At 40.5% G+C, this 23,013-nt stretch overlaps 1 protein-coding gene and 2 pseudogenes across 1 annotated transcript; 2 read left to right on the plus strand and 1 right to left on the minus strand.

Moving 5' to 3' along the window:
- Window positions 1–523: 523 nt before the first annotated feature.
- On the minus strand, window positions 524–22,804 carry LOC135703792 (sialin-like; annotated as a pseudogene).
- LOC135703780 (uncharacterized) lies at window positions 4,205–5,259 on the plus strand (annotated as a pseudogene).
- On the plus strand, window positions 5,328–6,370 carry LOC135703781 (uncharacterized). The gene is made up of 3 exons (XM_065225107.1): window positions 5,328–5,347; window positions 5,418–6,120; window positions 6,362–6,370. The coding sequence occupies exons 1-3, from the start codon at window positions 5,328–5,330 to the stop codon at window positions 6,368–6,370; spliced, it is 732 nt and encodes a 243-aa protein (XP_065081179.1).
- Window positions 22,805–23,013: the final 209 nt, after the last annotated feature.

Below are 23,013 nucleotides of genomic sequence, written 5' to 3' on the forward strand. Positions count from 1 at the left end.
CTTCTGCCGAGTGCTGCTGCTGATGCTCGAAACTCGAACCGACCTGGCATTCGCTCCTGTTACCACAGTCACATGAACATTTCCCATGTGGCCTCGTTCGGCTGTTTCAAATTCCAACAGGACGTTCTTCATGGGACTGGAAATTGGAACTCGCTTTGTGTAGTGCTGCGGTGCAGAATGGGAATCGGAGCCGTGTGACGTCTGCTGAGGAGTAGCAGCTAGCAGATGGGGTTTGTCACACAACCGGAAAGGTTTAAAATCCCACATGACGCGAACGCCGCAACGCGCTTGTGATTGTGACGGACGACGACGCCTGGGTGTGCTTTATGTGAAATTTAAACACAACGATTGAACAGGAACGCAGCACTGGGTTGGCATTTTTTCGGCCCAGAAACGAATTTGTATTGCTTTCTTACGGAGGCGCGGGAAAAAACCCCAGAGCAGAGCAATATGAATTCAGGCGTTTTTAAATCCATGGTGTGCTATGAAGGAGCAGACGTATATTTCAAGTAAAAAATAGAACTCAATTGTCTTCCGTTTCCGGGGAAGGATCGTTCCAAGGTTGAATTTTTCCGGATCCGAATAAAATGAAGATGACATTGGTGAAGATCAGTACCCAGAAAGCGACCCAGAATACGATGCGCCATTCTTCGAGGGTTTGCTGCAAATAGATAATGGTTTACAATTAGACATTTTCATCCTCCTAACTTGAAGGAATCTTGTGTGTGACATAGTAAAAAGCATCCGTATCTGATGTATAAACTAAGTTTAACCATGCAACTAAAGTTATGTCCGAAATGTTTTTTTTCCATGATACAAATGCAGCAGCAAGATAAACGCGTAATAACGGGAGATTTGTAAGGGAGGTACTGGTTTCAAATGTGATTTTCGGTTTCGATGATGCCTTGTGGTACGATTACTATTTCTGTTATTACACGAATGAATCCGTTTCAATTTTAAAATTAATAAAAATTGCATAGTAATGACAAGACATTCTAAACATTCCATTGATTTTTCACCTATGATTGCTGTTCGCACAGGACCGTTCACAATTTGACAGGATTTCGGACCTTACACTTTAATCTTTCACCGTATGAAATCACTAATTGCGGTTATTTGCAAGTGGAGCAGACTTTATTCTTCTCGAAAAAAGTTCACAGGAATAATGATAAACACATCTGTGTACGCGCGCGATTGGATACCTAATTTATTGCACCTATCAGCTGTTCACTCGTACCTACAATCTACTCGTGGAAAGGAGATTAGCTAATAAGAGAGGATCGTGAAAGGGACCTCGCTTTGTGTGAAAGAAGGTGAAATACAATTTCGTGTGGAACATGTTTGGTGGTACGGTGCTTCTGTGTAATGTGATCCGAGTGATTCATTACATGCCGAAATAATTCCAAAGTTTTCCGAACGAAATCAAAACTTTATCATTCCAAAGTTTTCTGAAACTACTAGGTTTTGAAAAAAATTTCATCCCAATTTTTCTCAAGTGATTCCACAGTTTTCCAAGTGATTCAGAATATGACGAATATATTCTTAAGTTTTCGGAGATAAATCAAAACTTTTCTGCTTAAGTGATTCCAAAATTTTATTTAGTGATTCAGAAGCAATTATTTCAAACTTTTTCGATGTGATTCAGTACTTTTCGAAGTTTTTTTTTCCAAATTTTCTGTAGTAATTCAATACTTTGTGATGTTTTTGAAATTGATTATTTTTTAGATATTTGACCAACGGCTAGTTCATCTCAAACGTCCTGAAGTGATTCCAAGCTTTTCCGAAGTAGTTCAGAGCTTTCAGAAGTAATTTCAAAAGTTTTTACGTTTTTCGACGATTTCCAGGTAAGTTTTTGGGAGGTGATACAATGGACCGTATGAATAAAAGAGTATAAAGGGTGATACGGTCAAAATTTGTTCAATATCAACTTGACGTATTTCTTTCAATTTTGCATTTAAAAAACCTGAACACCCCTCATTTTGAAGGTGTGTGTGTGTAGAATGTTGCTCCTATTTTGATTTTGGAATTCACTCTTCAGTTGTCAAAATGCCGTCCAAGCAAGAAGAGCAGCGTATCAAAATTTTGCTCGCGCATCGCGAAAATCCGAGCTACTCGCACGAAAAGTTGGCAAAATCGCTAAAAGTTGCCAAATCAACCGTTACAAATGTAATTAAAGTGTTTGGGGAACGTTTGTCGACAGCCAGGAAGTCTGGATCGGGGGGAAATCGAAAACCGAAAGCCGCTGAGACGACAAAGAGAGTTGCCGGTAGTTTCAAGCGAAACCCTAACCTCTCTCTCCGAGATGCCGCAAATAAGCTGGGTGTATCGTCTACAACCGTGCATCGAGCCAAAAAACGAGCCGGACTATCGACTTACAAGAAGGTAGTGACTCCAAATCGCGATGATAAACAAAATACGACGGCCAAAGCGCGATCCCGGAGGCTGTACACGACGATGCTGACGAAGTTTGACTGCGTGGTAATGGACGACGAAACCTACGTCAAAGCCGACTACAAGCAGCTTCCGGGACAGGATTTTTATACGGCAAAAGGAAGGGTAAAGGTAGCAGATGTTTTCAAGCACATGAAACTGTCAAAGTTCGCAAAGAAATATCTGGTTTGGCAAGCCATCTGTACCTGTGGCTTGAAAAGCAGCATTTTCATAGCTTCCGGGACTGTCAACCAAGAAATTTACGTGAAAGAGTGTTTGAATAAACGTCTGCTGCCTTTCCTGAAGAAACACGGTTGTTCCGTACTGTTTTGGCCGGATTTGGCATCTTGCCATTACGGTAAAAAGGCCATGGAGTGGTACGCCGCCAACAATGTACAGGTGGTTCCCAAGGACAAGAACCCTCCCAACACGCCAGAGCTCCGCCCAATTGAGAAATACTGGGCTATTGTCAAGCGGAACCTAAAGAAGACCAAAAAAAAAACTGCTAAGGGCGAGCAGCAGTTCAAGGCAAACGGCGAAGAAGGTGGACAAGGTGGCTGTACAAAATCTGATGGCAGGGGTCAAGCGTAAGGCCCGGCAATTCGGATTTGGAAAAGCGGAAGCCTAACTGAATATTTTTCCTGAATTTTATACTAATTGAACTTGAAAAAGAAATTTAATTTGATTTTTTAAATAAACGATTTCACCGATTTACACGCGTTTTCCCTTGACCAAATTTTGACCGTATCACCCTTTACTTAAGAGTACGCTCCATAAGAAAAGCACGGGAGCATTTACTCAAATTGTTTTATTCATACGGCCTAATATTCAATATGAATGTTGCAATATGTTTCCAAACGGTTCCATACTTACGACGGGTAGTGTACGCAAAGCACTTGCTTAAAAATGGAATATTGACTTCTTCTACCTAGCTTTTGCCGATCCAAGCTTTGGTCCAAATTTGAGGCAAATTGGCCAACATTTAACGATTCATAAATCAGGTTGTCTCAAAATGTATGGATAAAGGATAAATACTATGGCTGAAAAAGGGAAAAGGCCCTTTTGCAGCATCAATCAGACTTGACTTCATTGAAATACTAATAACTTTTTTGGATGAACTCGGATCGTCTTACGGTCTTGGACAAAGTTGTTCAGCATAAAATTTACAATGAGAATCTCAGATGTGTTTGCACGTGAACAACGTTGCCTAGTAGCAAAGCATTGAAGCCGTGGATTACTCCATGCATTTTAATGATTTTCCCAACCGGCTTTAGAAATGGGTAAATTTTGACCGATTTGGTTCAAATATGGAATAAGTGGCTCTGTGACGCAGAGGAATCAGTTGCACATACACAGAAAGAAAAGTTGTTGTTGACATCCAAACAGTTGCACAGAGGTCATTCCACTGGTTGTACGATGTATATCGATTTTGCCAACAAAATTACATCCATTGATGTAGTATTGTAGGTACATGATTTTTGCTATTATATCATTATTTCATACATCAGCTTGAATAACGTTGATCGATATTAGTTTTGTTGTTGTTGTGTAGTTCATTCCGCATCCTTAAACAAACGATAACCCAAATGGAAGAACTATGGTCTAAATTTTGAGATCATCCATGGTCACACTTGTATAGTTTTTGTATAGTTGTTGTGTAGTGCTCATAATTATTATACAAATAATGCTCATGCTCATAGTTTGTATTTCAGGTGTATCCGTGGCATTACTCTTCCTACGCGCGAATATGGAGAATATACGATGAAACCCCAGGATGAAACGCAAATGTTTTGACACCTCGATGCAAAACAACCAACATGAGCTAGCATTAAAGGCTTTAAACAAGACATTCAATACCGACCAGGTTGAAGTATTATTGTACGATAAGCAGCGACCTAAGAAATGGAGCAATGCAACAATTACCGAAAGCCTGAAAACAAAATTCGCGTGTGGAAAAAAAGGATATGAGAATGAGCGTCAAAAGTATCGTCTATTCCATCGGAGCGAACATTGCAAAGAAGGATGGAAGATATAGGCTTCGACAGTGGGATATTGTACGGTGTGGTAGAGCTTCTGAGGTTGAAAGTCAACACGATGAAAGATGCTGACTTGGACTGTGGCATCGTGTTCGACGAAATGTCTATCGAGGATGCCCGATCATATTGTATTTCATCTGGAAAGTTCTATGGGAACGTGACAACAGAAGATCAAAGCGTTTTGGCCAGCCATGCTCTAGTATTTATGCTAGTAGGAATCAGGAGTAGGTGGAAACAGGTAGTAGCATTCCATTTTACAGGCAACAGTGTGTCGGAAAAAATACTCAAGAACATTCTATGGGACATAATCTTCAAAGTGGAAGCCATAGGATGCAAAGTACACTTTATAACATCCGATTGTGCTCCAGGCAATAAAAATTATGGAACGACATTGGCTTGAAGTTCCTCAAGGCTGATGTATTGAGCAGTACCCCAATTACGCATCCTGTTGATCATAAGCGAACGTTGGAAGTCATGCCGGACGTAGTACATGTGTTCAAATCAGCAGTGCAAGGTTGGGTCAACAATGAAGTTCTTTATTTACCACCGGAAGTAGTGACAGCAAACAATTTGTGCACATCGGAGGTAAACATACACCACATTGCGGAACTTGTAAATTTTGAGAAACATAATCTCCTGAAAGTGGCATCGAAGTTGAAACCAGACGATGTGGACTTCAAAAAGAAGAGTAAATACGACGCGATGAAGGTGATCAACTCACAGAAATTTGTGAACACCAATGTTTCTGCAGCACTTCGTTTTTACAGCCAATTGGCAAACCGCCCTGAAGTAATTGCCACTGCATATTTCATAGAATGTCTTTCTAAATGGTTCAATTTGTCGTCGAATAGAAAATTTTGCATGGCTCTGGGTAAAAGCAAGTATCGTAATTCACTATCAGTATATGTTTTATGTTGTAATGTACATATTCATATTTTACAGGTAAACCAGAAGTTTAAAAGAAACACTAAAGTTCCTTTGTTTCTTCAAGAGCATGATACATTCAGTAGGGGTAGGCTATCAAGGAAAGTGGAAACCGTGGCAATCATCCATCATTCTAGCCACAAATTCTATTTTACGACTACAGGACTATTTTTTGAATAGGAGAAATTATTCATTTTTATTAACTGCTCATTTTACCCAGGACTGTATTGAAAATCTGTTTTCACAAATTCGTGTTAGGCAAAAGAGGCCAACGGCATTACAGTTCAGGAACCTATTAAAATCAATCTGTATATCGCAATATTTAACTGATGTACCTGGGTCATCATACGATCCTGACGATAGGGAATGGCTTATTGACTTCCCGAGCAATGTTCATCATCTAGCGCAGAAAAAGGAATCTGAAAAGGAAAATATGTGCCTGCCTGTTGCTGTACCATCAGATCTACCTATTGCACCACCAGTATTACATACACTGAATGAGTCAGAACGGAATGTGCTGTACCATATTTCAGGATTAATCATACGTAAGGTAGCTAAGAAGGGGTCGGTTTGTACTATTTGCGTGAGCAAATGTATTTCAACTCAGCCATACTTAGCCAATTTCAGTAAATTCACAATACTGAAGGACTTTACGGGACACGCCTTAATTTATGCTAATGAAGAAACGTTTTTATTTTTCGTTAATTTGGAAACAATTATAAGGAGACATGTAAACACATCAGATGCTGACGAAATTAATCAATTTGAAAAGCTTGTAGCTATAATGGACTTAGTTCAGACGCATCATTTCATAGACTGTCACAACATAATAACGAATAAAACAGATAACAATACTTCCCCAACAATTAACATACATTTTTTAGTTTGGCAGGTGTCGTGCTCGATTGGAATGACACTGACAGATAAAGTGGAATTCCAATCGGAACATGTCGTCTCTTTGTATATTCCAGTCTCTTTAGAGAATATATGATGAAACCCCAGGATGAAACGCAAATGTTTTGACACCTCGATGCTTGTTCGGCGCGATTTTACGCACACCATCATATCGTCTGAATCACAATCCGAAATCGTTTGTTTTCTTTCAGTGCGCAGGTTGGAACTGAACCAGGTTAAATAAACAAATCGACAGTGAGCATGCATAAGGGCCTATACGCGATGATCGATTCTCTTCGTCGATTTTCTCTTTTGTTAATAACTCGCTAGATTTAACGTTTCTCGGTGCGTTTGATGTTGCTTTTGATAGCCAATACAACCTGTTACTACCAACAATCAATACGAAACTAACGATTTTAAATTGGCTCACCACTTTAGTAGCCTATTGGTCCCAAGCAAACGATCAACGTACCCTATTCTAGTCGAAATTCTAGTACTATGCAATGTTTGTTTTGATTCGCTATGAAAGTTTGACAGATAACATCAGGGGTGTGTGGATTCATGCAGAACATGCAAGGGTGAGTGAAATAGCTTGGGACTGCTTGGGACCGTTGTTCTGGTACTGAGTGAGCCAAAAATAATAATGCTTTTCTTCGGGACCCAGTGGTCTTAGAGTTACCTCTATGTTACTACTCTGCATTAAACAAATTCTAGAAAATTGTTTCGCTTAGCTGTAGCAATGCAAAGAGAAAATCGATGAAGAGAATCGATCATCGCGTATTCGCCCTTATGCATGCTCACTGTCGAAATACACTAAAAGGAAGGTAGCAATCAAGGAGATACAGAGAGAGGTGAAGCAGATCGTGAAATATGGTTGTATTAGTAATCCAAAAAATCAACCTAAACGCAATTAGTGACGTCACTAATTGCATGTATCATACAGGGGTTTTACTCACACAACTTAACCGACTGCTCCACCTCGGTAATCCAGCTCATTGGGTAGCAATCACCTCGGCAGGCACTCTTTCTAAAGCCCTACAGTAAAAGTATGGACGACTGTCACCACAAAACTGAAAAAAGCTGTTCCAATCGAGCAAAACGGTGCATTTTGACGGTTCGATTGGAATAACTTTTGACAGACGTCCATACTTTTACTGTAGGGCTTTAACTCTTTCTGGTAAATCTGTAGTGACGAAAGGTTTACTCTTTCAGCCAAACGTGCAAATTGCCTGCCAAATAAGGTATTTTTTGGGAAATTTCCTGAAATACTCAGATGTAGCATTTTTGGCCATAGCAGAATAGAAAGCCAGCCCAGGAAGCTGCTTGAAATCCTTCAGGACATAAGTTTTCGTCCATAACAACGCATGAATTTTTTTTCAAATATTCGCAGTACAAACGTCGAATCCGTGATTTAGCTGTCAAATTCTGTTTGTCGTTGCGATTTAGAACTGTTTTTACTTTATACGATTTCCGCTCCAAACGCTCCTTTGATTTTTGGACAAAACCAAGTGACATTCTTATTTAACGAGCCACCGTTTGAACAGAGGGATTCGGGTTTTCCGTGAATATCCTCTTCACCTTTCGGTCTATGGCAGGATCGCGCGTCCAATGTTTTTATCACTTCTCGGTTTCCGCTCGACCGTCAAACGTTCCGAAATTGACAACACCGTGAATAGTGGATTTAGGTAAATATTTTTTTTGCAAGATTCCGTATTGACAAGTCAGAATTTGCATGACGTCCGTACAAAATCTGCTCACGCACGTGTTTTCATTCATCGCCATCTTGAACACTAAACATGGAATGTAAACACCAATCATAGTTTTTTTCATCAATGATCTCGAACTATGATATCCCAGCGAAATGTTTCACTCCTACGTGCAATATTTCAAAAATTACAGTATTTGAAGGTGTCCGGATTAATGTGGATACATACATGGATAAATCGCTCAGATGACCACCTTGATAACCGGATATCTTTGCTAGCATTTAGAATCAAAAATGCCACTAGCGCTGTATGGTAAGTGTATTCTGAGCTGAGAGGCCAATCATGCTATAAGCATAGAGGTAACTCTAAGACCAGAAGGTCCCGAAGAAATGTGCTCAACTTTTTGGCTCAGCTCTGGTACTATCTTCGGTCCCAAGCTAATCGATGCACCCCTCGAAACATAAGAAAATCCACGAACCCCTCATTTTATCTGTCAAGCTTTCATAGCGAATCAAAACAAACATAGTGTAGTACACGCTAACTCTAGTTTACTCACCGGGCGAGTCGAGCGTACTCACTTTCGTCCGATGTATCGAGTTGTCAAAAACTGAGTAAACGAGAAATGTCAAACTCAGTAAAAGCCACTCCGTCAGCAAAATACTGAACTTTGAAAAAATGTCAACCATGTTGGAGGAAACGTCCTAGAAAACGGGTGAATGTTTCACTCAAAACGGGCGGAAATTCCTTCAGGTAAGTAGAAATTGCTTAGGGCAGACAATTTTCATTTCCTTAATAAAATTAAAAAAAACCAAACTACCGCCCACCCCCCGCAACTTTAAATATCGCTGAGTGGATTTGAATCAGTCTACGTGAGAGCGTCGTTAACTCAAAAGTGAGTCAACATAAGGCTACTCAATTTTGAGTAGCACTACTTACCGCTGAGATGAGTACATTTGACTCAATTTTGAGTTGACCAGAATAAGCGTGTTCTATAATTTCGACTAGAATGGGGTACTTTAATCGATTTGCTTGGGACCAATAGGCTAGTCAAGTAGTGAGCCAATTTAAAATCGTAAGTTTCCGCCGCTGGCTATAAGTTTGTCCGTCCACATAACTTCACTGACGATAGAATCCTGTTTTTTGATCGTGCTGGCAAGTTAAAACAAGGATGCAAATTGCACACTGAGCATGACCATTCAAAAGGCCTTATGCATCGGAATCACTAGTCGAGATGTCAAGCTAAGCAAACAACTTGATGCTAAATAGTATACTAACACTGCCTAGTGAGCGGATTCAGAACTGAGTTGTTCATCATCTAATAATTACTATTCATACTTTTCCTAAGACATCTTCTATTTAATGGAGGTGTCATGTTGAGCAAGTAATTTGGGTACAAGTTGGAAGCTCTCATGAGAGCGTAAGCTTCAGCACAAAAGACGGAGCAGAATAAAGGAAGGGAGGAACTGATGTGTTTGATTCGTTAGTGATACCGTAGCTGACCTTGCCATTAGATACAAATCCGTCGGTATAAATGTGAAAGGAGTTATTCTATTTTTCAGAGCGGAGAATGTGAAAATGATGTTGTATTTTAGACGGAGGGTCACCGGTTTTTACTTGGAGGAGAAGAGAGAGAGAGATCTATTTTGAGAGGATACTGGTTCCATGGTCTAGTTCTAGTTCTGATTTCCAATTCAAGGGAGATTAAGTTTGGTCAGGGAGTTGAGAGGTTTTGTTTGCTCTTGTTACTTGTCACGACCGTTAAAACTTAGCCAACGGGCAGCTTTAGTCACCACACAGACTGTCAGGTAATGTTCGAAAGTAAGTTGGCCACATTCGGCCATCACAGCAGAGATAGGACTAGTGATAAAGACACCAGAGGCTGAACGGAATGCATTACTGTACATAGGACGTAGCTTTTTATTAACAAGATCTCCGCGTCTGCTAAAAAGACCAGCACCATAAAACATTTTGGACAGAAGCCAACTGTTAATAATTTGCATTTGGACCCAATCGTTTTAATTACCCGAAACCGTTTTTCAGTGGATTTCCGCACAATATCTACATGGTGTCTAAACCTGAGTGATCGGTTATGGTAAACCCCAAGGAATGTGCTACCTACTGAAATAGTGGTTTGATTTAAAGCGTGTACCGGTAGTTTGCTTTTCTTTTTCCTATTGCTACTAACATGGATGAAGTGTGACTTTCCAGTGGAAATTGTAAGTCTCTTCCATGTGTCCATTCGTCAACAATGTTTACTGCGGATTAAATTCTTTTTCTAGCTAACGATTTGAAATTATGGAAAGTTATGAGAGTAGGGTTAACTACCCCATTTCCGGCCTATTAAGCACAACCCGCACTTAGTCTCTGTTAATCTAGCGCAGTTTAGTACGAAACGAAATGTTATTATTACTGATGACTGCCAAATTTATTTACTTATGTACCGTAAGATTTGATAAAGAGAAACTAATCGTTGAGACATTGTCAAATGTCTAACACTTCTTCTTGACGCCAAACTCGGCCTACGGATTCTAAACTCGGCCTAACGCATTGAAACGCCATTGAAACGCTAATGAATTCACTTCGGCCTAGCGGATGAAGATAAAACATGATTTGGGCGGAGCGCTTCTTTTGTTTTTGGGAATGATGGGTGCAAACCTTCATAAAACATCTGAGTGTCAGTCTGGTTCAAAATTGTTGGGTCAGAACGTCATCTCTGTACCTACATGTGAAAAACTGGAACTCGAAAATGAACCTGATGTTGTGAAATTGGTCGCCAAAGGAACCGACACCAGTAACAACACCTTTATTTCATTCAAAGTCGGTCTAGACCCAGCTTTGAAGAAGAGAGCTTTGGATCCGTCATCTTGGCCCGAAGGAGTTCTATTCCGTGAATTCGAAGATCACTCGGCTCAAAAATTTCGGAGTACATCTGGTGTGAATCTAACACCCACGCCAGTGACACCGCAGACGACGTTTGCAGCAAATCAACCGATGGATGGACCCCGGGACGCGCAAAAATAAGCATTTTGGAAGCCTGACAACGATGTTTGGCTTTACTTCCAAAACGTACGTGGTCTAAGAACCAAAATTGACGACCTGGTTGTAGCGGTATGTGATTGCAATTACGATGTCATCATATTGATAGAAACGGGCCTTGACGACAGCATCAACTCACTGCAACTTTTTGGTACTGACTTTAATGTATTTCGCTGCGATCGCAGTGCTCGTAATAGCCAGAAAGCGAAGTTTGGAGGAGTGCTTATTGCCGTGACCAGCGTTTACAAGTCTGTTGAGATAAAGATTATTAATGGTAGTAACCTGGAACAAGTAAGTGTGTCTGCCTGTATTCGCGGAAAACGGTTCGTGCTTTGCGCTGTATATATTCCTCCAGATCGTAGTCGGGACGTAGGTGTTATCGATGCCCATTTAGCGACTCTTCGTGAATTACGTGATGCAACTCCAGATGGTGACCTTTTGCTTGCTTGTGGTGACTACAATCAACCACACATAGCATGGGATTGTCTTGATGATGGAATCTTAAACCTTGATCCTTCCACGACGTCTGCTGCCAGTGCTGCTCTGATGGATGGAACGAGCTTCCTGAATATCCGGCAATACAACTCTATTCGCAATCACCTGGGGCGCATCCTAGATTTGGTTTTCTGTGATTCCGATTGCAACATTGTAGTTAACGAAGCGATGTCCCCATTGCTGGCTATTGATTTGCATCATCCACCGATTTTATTCTCCTTACCAACTCAATCCGATTGTGTTGGCCGTGTGGAATCCCTTGATGCTGGTGAACATACGCTCGACTACTCAAAAATCGACTTCGTCATGCTCAACGAGTTCCTGATGAGCTGTGATTGGAGCAGTATTCTGGCAACAAATGACGTCAACGATATGGCAGCACAATTTTGCAACATAATTTGCAATTGGCTCACCGATAACACTCCAAGACGAAAACCTCCTATATCTCCTGCTTGGAGTTCTCCTCTCCTGCGGCTTTTGAAACGCGATAAAAATTCCCGCCGACATCGAACTTCTGAAACGAAACGCAACTTTCATCGCGCTTGCAACGCCTATCGTAAGCTTAATTCAACCCTATACAAGTCATATGTCTTGCGTGTCCAGACCAACTTACGTAGAAATCCCAAGAGCTTCTGGAAGTTTGTGAACTCCAAGCGAAAATCGTCGAATATTCCTTCATCCGTATTTTTTGGCGATTTGGAGTCTACTTCTATGCTCGAATCGTGTGATCTATTTTCCCGCCACTTCAGTTCTGTTTTTTCAGATTCAGCCGCCAACGCATATGAAGTAGAAAGAGCGGCTTGCAATGTTCCTGAGGGTCTCATCGATTTGCGTACATTTGTGGTTAGCAATATGTATGTCGTTAAAGCTGTTAGGAAGTTGAAGAAATCTGTTTCACCGGGTCCTGATGGTGTACCTACAAACATTTTTTGCCGCTGTGTTGCTGTTTTAGCTGATCCCCTAGCTCGCATCTTTACCGCTTCGTTGCACCAAGGAGTTTTCCCCGAAATATGGAGACATTCCTTTATGTTCCCTGTCCATAAGAAGGGCGACAAACGTGACGTGACAAATTATCGTGGCATAACAAGTCTATCTGCAGCTTCAACATTATTCGAGATCATTGTGAACGATGCTATCTTCTTTCATGTCAAGAGCTACATTTCAGCAACGCAACACGGATTTATGCCAGGACGCTCAGTTACATCAAATTTGCTGGAGTTCACCTTAACATGTATAAATCACTTGGAAAATAGGGCTCAAGTAGATACCGTTTATACAAATCTGAAAGCGGCATTCGATTGCATCGATCATGGTATTCTTCTTCGGAAAATGTCTCGCCTGGGAATTTCGGATGGTTTGGTTGATTGGCTGAAATCATATCTTTCCAACAGAACACTTCGTGTCAAGCTGGGTTCGTGCACTTCATCACCATTTGCTGCAACCTCCGGTGTTCCCCAGGGCAGCAATTTAGGACCATTGCTGTTCACAATCTTCTTCAACGATGTGACGCTCCTCTTGCCGAGTGGTTGTGTGCTCATATACGCCGATGATCTCAAACTATACATTGTTGTCAAGAACGTCGAGGATTGCCGTCAGCTCCAAGCAATGTTAGACCAATTTGTTGATTGGTGCCGCTTAAACAAGCTTTCCGTCAGTATATCAAAATGTGTGGTCATGACATTTAATCGCACAAGAACGCCAATCGTATTCGATTACTCAATTGATGGATTTGTACTAGAAAGAGTAGAACAAGTAAGCGACCTAGGTGTAATGCTGGACCCTAAACTTACGTTTGACTTACACCGTTCAATGGTAATCACTAAGGCTAATCGTCAGCTTGGTTTTATATCAAGAATCTCAAGAGATTTTTCGGATCCGTACTGTTTAAAAGCACTGTACTGTTCACTCGTTCGTCCGATTATCGAGACTGCATCTGTTGTTTGGACTCCCTACCAACTTTCCTGGAACATCAGAATAGAACGTATCCAAAAAACATTCATTCGTCGAGCATTAAGACAACTTCCTTGGAGAGATCCACTAAACTTACCTCCGTATGCTGAGAGATGTCGCTTGCTAAGCATGGACACGTTACAACGACGGCGACAAATTCAACAGGCATCATTCGTCGCGAAGTTATTAAGTGGTGAAATTGACTCTACCCACTTACTCTCTTGCTTGAACTTTCGTGCGCCAAGCAGATTTCTACGCTCAACGTTCCTATTGCGTCAAGACTCACACCGCTCTTCTTTTGGACAACATGAACCTGTTACGAGTATGATTCGCACGTTTTCTACAGTTGAAGAGTTGTTCGAGTTTGGGGAACCTGCTGCTCAATTCCAGAGACGTATTATTAACTCCAGATACATTTAGTATTTGTTATGGCTTCTGGTTCAATAATATGGTTCAATTTACTTTGATGCTTTTTGGAAAATTTCAAAAGCAGTTTTTTCCGACGCATTATTTCAGATTGCAAAAAGCTCGCACTATTCGATTCCTTTTGATATTTTAGACAAAATGACGCAAGCTTTTTGCGTTCTAAAATAATGCGTCGGAAAAAACTGCTTTTGAAATTTTCCAAAAACCATCAAAGTAAATTGAACCTTAAGACTTATTGTCAGATGGATGTATTAAATAAAAATAAAAAATAAAAAAAATAAAATCACGTGTTCTCATTGACTTCGTTCGGTAGCTTATTAGCTAAAGTATCGTAACAAACGTATAATTGACTTGTTATCTCTGAAATCATGGATTTATTTGAAGCTTTCTGCTCGATAGGCTCAAAATGGGCGATTAGGACGAAGTAGTTCTCTACCCTAATATCGTCTGCATAGTAAACCAGTAGATGGACATTGGGGAGAATAGTATCAAAAAGGGACTGCATAAACTGATACAATATATACAGATGCGCTCAGGGCTCTACACGCTAACTTGAAAGTACTCATTAATGAGTAAAAAAAGACCCATTTTGAAGAAAAGTGGCTTAACTCATTAATGATTAAACAATTTTACCCATTAATGAGTATCTGTTACCCATTAATGATTAACAATTACTCATTAAGGTTCAATTTACTTTGATGGTTTTTGGAAAATTTCAAAAGCAGTTTTTTCCGACGCATTATTTTAGAACGCAAAAAGCTTGCGTCATTTTGTCTAAAATATCAAAAGGAATCGAATAGTGCGAGCTTTTTGCAATCTGAAATAATGCGTCGGAAAAAACTGCTTTTGAAATTTTCCAAAAAGCATCAAAGTAAATTGAACCTTAATGGGTAACAGATACTCAGTAATGGGTAAAAAAATTACTCATTTAATGAGTTAAGCCACTTTTCTTCAAAATGGGTCTTTTTCAACCATTAATGGGTACTTTCAAGTTAGCGTGTACATTTTCGAAGCTCTAAAATGAACTCGAGTTTTGTTTCTCTCATACAAACGTGTTCAACGCTTCATTTCTATAACGCCTAGCTAGACTATCATGATCAAGCAACGAAAATGAAAAAGAAGCACGCTTAAAAGGAAAGGCTGGCTGTGGATCTTCTCATCGTTGCTTTGTTCATCGCTTTCAATGTAAGTAACGTTGATTTTCAAGTTAAACGAAACCTCATTATGGCTTTCAATCCCCTTTCACGAACACTCTATCACCGCTCTTTCAATTTGTTTAAAATGCGTTATGTCCCGTTTTCGTTAATTTTTTTTAGATAAATATGTAGATGGAAGATAAATTAAACATATTACGTGTAATCTTCAAGTGTTTTCACGTGAGAAATGCTTTAAATGTGTTATTTCATTTTCCGTCATATACGTCATGAAACCTCTGTTGATGTGTTTCATGAAAGAGAAAACTATCAGAGTCGAGCGCTCTTTCGCTCATCCGTTTCACCGAAACTTGTAAGAAAGACCAATGGAGCGACGGAAGAAAGAGAGACAAGCCATTGAACATTTGTTTGTGCACGCCGACTGAGGTTCTTTTAGAGATGAACTAGCCTAAGGCTAAAAATCTCTTTAATAAAGCCTTAAAAAAATAAAAGACTGAGGTTCTAGAATGCTGCGAAGCTGTTCGACTTTAACAGAAAAAGAAAGCCAGTAGTCTCTTCGTCGCAGCGTTTTGGTCGATTGAAGCTGATATTGTGATGCCCTGGATGCGCTCTTTTGTAACCTCGCGCAATCGGTGCGTCTCTCTAGCGAGCACGTGATTGGTATGTCTAAAAAGTTTGATCAATTTTAAATAGCTAACCATTATTAAACAACAATCATCTTCATATCAAACTAATTTTACATCCTTCCTGAATCAAATGGTGTAATTAAAATTGAAATTCATTCATAAATGCCCATGTTATAAGCGTTCAGAACCTGACACTATTTCGTCACCCCATTTTTTTTTATTTGCACTCTAGTAAAGTAACGTTTAATCACACGACTCACTGTTGACTGCACGATTCCAAGTTGTTTTCCGATGTCCCGATGAGAGAGTTGAGGATATTCCAAGTGCTTGCGCAAAATCAATTCGCGACGTTGCTTTTCTGGTGACGCCATTTTTTCCAACTTTCGAAAAACTGACAGCGATAAAAAAAGTGTAAACAATACACTCTAAACTACTTCTACAAAATGGGTAATTTTCAACAGCGTTTTTTCCGTGATGCAATTTGAGTGTGGGGCACCCTTTACATATACATAATATAAGTTTGAGATGCTTAAATTGAGGTGATCCGGACGCTACGTGATTTCATTACATAAATCATGAACAAACGATCGTTGCTTTTTCAAATTAGTAAGCTTTTAAGGCTCCCCCTATCGTTATTGTTTCACCTTTGAAATAATAGCAAGCCTCTATGTCATATTACTGGTCACAGAAAACTAAAATAAAGATTTAATAATAATAATGATAATAATGATCACAGAAAAAATGTACCCAAAAACAAGTTGCCTTGACGCAATTCGATTGAATAGCATCTTCACGAGTTTTTACTTAACCGTAGTTTAGCATAATAAACAAAATGCAACAGACCCCCCCCCCCCCCAGGCCCCCTCCAGATAAGTTGTTTAGCTACGCCAACGGGCTTCCAATCCCACTTTCTGTAGCTTGAAGAGTAATAATGGTATGTCGATTTTGTTAAATGCTTGTGAAAATGAAGTCAGTATAAATAGCTTCTTAGTGGTTGCCATTATCCATGGCATTCAGTGTAAAAGAGACAAACTTCAGAAGATAAGAAGCAGTGGAGCGGCTCTTGATGAAGTCACGCTGTTGACTTGTTATTTATTGATTATTTTTTTCGTTTATGATAGATTTGAAAAAAATATTGGAATGCATGAAATAATGGCAATTCCACGGTAATTTCAGATGTCAGATTTGAAAAAAGGTACCAATAAAAGAGGTTTTCCAAATTTCAGGAAATAATGAAATTTTCAAAGACATGTTTGAAAGGCGTTCAAAAGAAAGGCAGAGTTCTTCTGGAAGATTTTTCAGGAATACAGGTGCTACCCCATCAGGTCCTTTAGATGCGTTCAAGTTTTTCAGTGCTTTTAGGGTTTCTTGTTGAGATGGTTGGTCACCGGAACATGTTTCGGCGTTATCTTTGGAACCGGTTGACCTATTCCAAAAATATTCAATGGAGTTCACTGGGACCATAGTAAATATAATATGGCAGTTGCTGCATTCAAACTGGTTCAGTGATTGCAGAGAAACATGAGCGTATTAATTTCGTCGATTGGTATATGAAACTCGGCACTCTGGACCTCGGATCGAAAGCCGGGTTTTTATACGATATGTATAAAGGCAGACTAAAAGTAAATTGATAGGCCCCTCACGCGCCGCTAACACGCCCCTAGTGTTGGGAATCGAAAATCTTTGACCGTGGTTTGTTCACACTTCTATAGAGAAAAACTGGTGCAATTTTGATCAAAGCAGTCGATCGCGTTCAGAAATAATATCAAATGGAACTCGATAGTAGATAAAATATTGTGCACAAACACCTGGAAAATCCGGAGTGGTTCGGTTCCAAGCTGGCTGAAGAACTGAAGACGTCGAAAACAACAGTTTTTCGAGTACACAAAAACCTACAAGGAAACTCTGAGTGTGCAAAGGAATCAGCGGACCTACGAAAAAACTGGAACCAGGGATCGTCAGCTGCGCAGCAAGGTGTTGAGGTGCGTTAAAGTCGACCCCGGTCTTTCGATCCGAGATGTGGAATGAAGATATAAAGCCAACTTTCAAACGGTGTGGAACATCCTTGCCAGGGAGGATACAAGTCGTACAAAGCCAGAAAACATCCGAACCGGTACATGAAGCAGACTTTCGTGGCCAAAAAGTGTGCAAGCACAGACAAACAGACGTAACTCTTCATTGTGTATCTTCGTTCGTGCATTTAACGGTTGATTTGAATATTATCAGTTCCACGAACTACTCGCCGCAGCGCTGGCATCGGATCACATTGACATTTCTATACATTCTATAGAACTTTTATGCAATATTGTTTACGAGTTAGCGAGCAAGCTTGTTTTTCACTAGAAGCCAGAGAGATGTCGTTACTGAGGTTATATGTTTTGAAATACTATGTTTTCAAGAACAAGTTTTTCAAGTTTTTCGTACAAGGCTCTTGTACGACCGTGTTTTGACGAAACTCAAGGACTGCCCTTTGATCGATGATGAAACATACGTCAAACTCGATTTTAAGCAGCTCCCCGGTCAAAAGTTTTACATCGCGACTGGACATGGGGATGTGATTCAAGTTCGTGTTTGTCGACCAGTTCGCGAAGAAGGCCATGATTTGGCAAGCGACTTGCAGTTGTGGCCTGAAAACGGAACCATTCGTCACATCCTCGACGATGACATCGCAAGTTTACATCGAAGAATGCCTGCAAAAGCGTGTATTGCCATTCACCCGCAAGCATACGGGTGATGTTATCTTTTGGCCCGATTTGGCCAGCTGCCACTACTACAAGGTGGTTCTGGAGTGGTATGCTGCAAACAAGATCGATTTTGTCCCCAAGCTAATGAATCCTCCGAGTTGCCCGGAATTTCGACCAATCGAAAAATACTGGGCAATTTCAAAGCTGCAACTTCGACGAAGCGGCGGGGCAGTCAAGGACATCCTGCAAATGCGGGCAAAATGGAAGAAATGCGCTGATTCCATGTTCGTTTCCACTATGCGGGCGCTGATGGGCTCCATCAAGAGGAAGGTTCGAGATTTCGTTCGAACTGGAGAAATGTAACCATCTAATGCTGTAACTTTGAAATATTAATAAAAGTACTGTAAAGCAACCATTAATGGACTTTTTAAACTAATTGAATAATGAATTACAGGACTTTTTGTGCGAATCAATTAACTTTTAGTAAGCCTTTACTAGGGTGGTTCAAAATAATGATTTTGCTCCGCCAAACTCAATCGATTCTAAATCAAGTCCTGACCAAAATTTGAATTTATTTGGATGCGAACTCATACTGTACTGGTCTATTGAAGTATAAATAGGAATTACTGTAGGAAAAGTTAACTTTTTTTGAAGTGAACTCGGTGAAATCTCCAACAGCCGATTAGCTGGTATTTCTGCAAAATATTTGTTTGTTGGCTGAGATCTCAGCAATATTCTATTTTGTTAGCTGAATCTCGGCAATTATTCTCTAATAATTTGCAGAGCTGTTGAAATCTCGGCAATAAAAATTAAGTGTGTAGTCCTTGATGATGATGCCATAATGATTTACGGAAGTGCTTGCTATTTGCTCTTATGTGAAATGTATCTGCTACAATTTTACCCAAGACCACGTTTTGATTAGATTCCATGGTAGTTATTAATTGATTTCGAAACCGATTACTTTCTCATATGATTAATCGCCATCTTTCACGGCAACACTGCATCTTACACTTGTGACATAGTAGCAACCGGTGGAAACTAATGATTTGAATTTGACTCACACTGGACTAGCCTATCGGTCCCAAGTACATCAATGAACGTACCATAGAGCTCTAAGACCAAAAGGTCCCGAAGAAACGTGCTCGACTTTTTGGCACAGCTCTGGTACTATCATCGGTCCCAAGCTAATCGATGCACCTCTCGAAACATAGGAACTTCCACGAACCCCTCATTTTATCTGTCAAAATTTCATAGCAAATCAAAACAAACATAGTCTAGTACTAGAATTTCGACTAGTATGGAGTACGTTAATCGATTTGTTTGAGATCAATAGGCTAGTTAAGTAGTGAGCCAATTTAAAATCGTTAGTTTCCACCGGTTGAACGCACCCCATTCTAGAAGAAATTCTAGTTCTACACTATGCTTGTTTTGATTCGCTATGAAATGTTGACAGATAAAATGAGGGGTTCATGGATTTTCCTAGGTTTCGAGGAGTGCATCGAAAAGCTTGGCACCGAAGAGAGTACCAGAGCTGAACCAAAAAGTTGAGCACGTTTCTTCGAGACCTTCTGGTCTTAAGTCCCACGCACATTAGATCCGGATCGGACGCGTTGCAGCAAAGTGACAGCTAAATCTTTTGTCTATCTATCTCTATGATAGTAGGCTGGATTTTTTGCCCTATTCTTTGCACCAAGTAGACCAGTGTTGCCTGCTGAGCAGTTGTTAGAGCATGTCGCAAGAACACCATCTTCATAATCAATTAATCACTTAATTTGTAGTTGGGAAAATTTCACATTCGTACCGATTGCTAAAATTTCCGTAGAACCTTACAGCAAATGGCTAGAACGATGAGAACCAAAAGTTCATTTTAGCCATTCTAATTCCCATATAAAGTGCAGTATGAGTCACGTCCAAATGAGCTAAAATTTTGGGAGAATTACTTGAAATCGGTTGAGCTTGGTGTTGCAAAATCTCTATTTTGAACCACCCTAATGTATATCCTACTCTGTATGAAGGGTAAAAAGAGAAGTTTTTCGATTGAAACATATAGGGTAGAGCGCTACTTCGTCGTAATCGCCCATTTCCGTTCTATCGATCAGAAAAGATCAATATTATCAATGATCTCACCGTGCAAAAATTAATAATAGGTATGTGCGTTAGTTCATTAGATACAACATAAACCCTATTAGAGCGCATTGTATGAATATTTACGCTCATTGTTCTCAAAACAAAAGAAGCACTCCTAGCGAATCCCTTTTTTCTACGTTTATCCGAAGGACGAAGAAAATCTAATGGCGTTTCAATGCGTTTGGACGGAATTGAAACTCGTAGGATGAATTTAGAATCAAGAAGCAGTATTAGTTTTTAAGCAATATCTTAATAATTTGTGACTCTTTATCAAATCCAATAGTACGTATGAAAAGGTGAATAAATTTAGAAGTCATATTTGACAGAAATACTTTGTGTTTAAACTCGTTCAGAAAAGATAGATAAAGCGTGGGTTGTGCTTAGTACGACGGAAATTAGATCAAAAACCCTACAGAGCAAGCAAGAAATCCACCTCTACTTCAAACAATTAAATCGATACTTACATTAGGTGTCATCAGCCCAACGGTGTATGGAACAATTATGCCTATAAGACAATATTTAGTTTCATTAAACGTGGCATTTTTAATATCATAATGTACCATAATTTCAAGCACCTAAGTCTCTAATCTTCGCAGTTTTGAAAAATAAAACACGTAAATATATATTATGGATATTTAAAAATGAGCTGAGTTAGTGCCCTTCATGTCTGTCCACGTTCCCTGATCTTGGACAATACCAAAAATATCCATTTGTATTGTCCACATAACGCGTTTTTCTATGAAAAAATTACCGTTTGGGATTTTTTATCGATGGGCCCAATCTTCAGATGCATAGGTCAACATTTGAGCCATTTCCCCAAGCGGAGTTAGGCGCCTCGTGAAATTATGGCACTGCACGGTATCTCCAAATAATCCTTACCTGTAATCGCACCAATCCCGTTCACAATTGCCATCAGGAAGCCTGCATAGTTCGGGCTCAAATCGTTCACGTTGACCTTCAGTCCCGGATAGAATCCACCCATCAGTGTAACGGAAAGGGTAAAGTACACCACCACCGCCACCTTGTTACATCCGGCATAGGATGCCGCCAGTAGCAGCACGGCCGGCGAAAGCGATCCAATCGTGGTCCACATCTTCCGAGCCATGGTGGGAGAAATGCACTTTTTCCTAATCTGAATGTCACAAATCCAGCCGGTTAGGACCGAAAAAATCCACATGCTTAAAAACGGGAAAAAGCTCAAGAGCCCGTTGTCCTCTACCGACAGACCGAGGATGCTCTTCATGTACTTGGGCAGATCGGTAGCTATCAGGTAGAAGCCCCAGTCATGACCGATCTGCGAATGAAATTGATTTGGATTCGTTTAAGAGTGTTGTTATAGTGATCATACCTGTCCAGCAATCAACGCCCAGAACGGAAGACTGGTGAAGATCTTCTTCCACGGAATGGGACCCATGCCGGTGCGTTTCCTTGCATCAGCAAACTTCTCCATCAGGGATTGCTTTTCTTTTTCCGTGATGAACGGATGATGCTCAGGACTATCGAAACCGAACACTTCCCACATAACAAACCAAACGATGGCGAAACCTCCCCAAACGTAGAACACCAATCTCCAACTGTGTAGTTTTGCAATCATGTATCCCGTTCCAATTCCACCGAAAAGCGATCCGATCTGACCTCCACTAAAAATAAACGACCCCAGCATTCCTCTCTGCTGCGGTGGAATCCACTGGGCAATGATGGCACTCAGCACCGGGAACGTGGCACCCTCTCCGAACCCTTCGATTGCCCGAGCGGCAATCAGCATAGGCGCTCCTCCGATATCGATGGCGAGGGGCGTAAGCAAGGTTAGCACTGCCGTCACAAGCACGCTCAGCCCCAGCAAGGTTTTGGGCTACTTATCAGCTATGAAGGCACTTCCAAAATGCGCCAGGACGTAACCCCAGAAGAACGCGGACAGTATAATCCCTTGGGTGTATTCATCCCAATCGTAAACGTCATCGTTTGTGTATCGTAGCGCACGTCGTATCTTGAACACTCCACAAGGACTGCGCAGTATTTCCTCACCCGTGCCATTCGAGGTGGAACCGTTTTGATGGGATTGGCCGGGAGTTGCCGTCATCTCCGTTATGGCCAGATTCAAGCTAACACGCATCGTGTACTGGTTGACTATCGAAAAGAAAGCCAGAATGACCGTCAAGTGCTGCTGGGTGATGCAACATACTGGAATCGATCAACGGTTGGCAATTAGAGTTTTAGGTTACGATTATGCTTAACTTTTAAATACCTGTTTGGCAACATGTTCGTAATTTAGGATACATGCCGCAATCTTGAAATGACAGTTGTCACAGGCATGACATGCTGATCTACAATGGTTCACGAAAATAAGTTTTCGTCTATGCCAGAATTTTTCAGTGCCATCTGGAAGCACTGACTTCATGGCGCAAATTAAGTTTTCAAATCACCTCGTTCCATCAGTCAAACCGATAGACCTCCTCCGAGTTATTGCTGCGAAATCCCGTCCCGCCATCGTGAGTGCTTCTCTTTTTTCGATATCGATTTTGATG

Source organism: Ochlerotatus camptorhynchus, unplaced genomic scaffold, assembly GCF_037179485.1.
Source record: "Ochlerotatus camptorhynchus isolate MF236.1 unplaced genomic scaffold, CSIRO-AGI_Acam_v1.1 ptg000222l, whole genome shotgun sequence".
NCBI classification, from domain to species: Eukaryota; Metazoa; Arthropoda; class Insecta; order Diptera; family Culicidae; genus Ochlerotatus; species Ochlerotatus camptorhynchus.

What these genes read in the sequence shown, in the direction of transcription:
- LOC135703781 (XM_065225107.1), top strand. Translation starts at nt 5,328, where the DNA reads ATGGCTCTGGGTAAAAGCAA. An exon ending in ATGGCTCTGGGTAAAAGCAA is followed by an intron (nt 5,348 to 5,417) that starts GTATCGTAATTC and finishes CAGGTAAACCAG; the next exon opens with AAGTTTAAAAGAAACACTAA.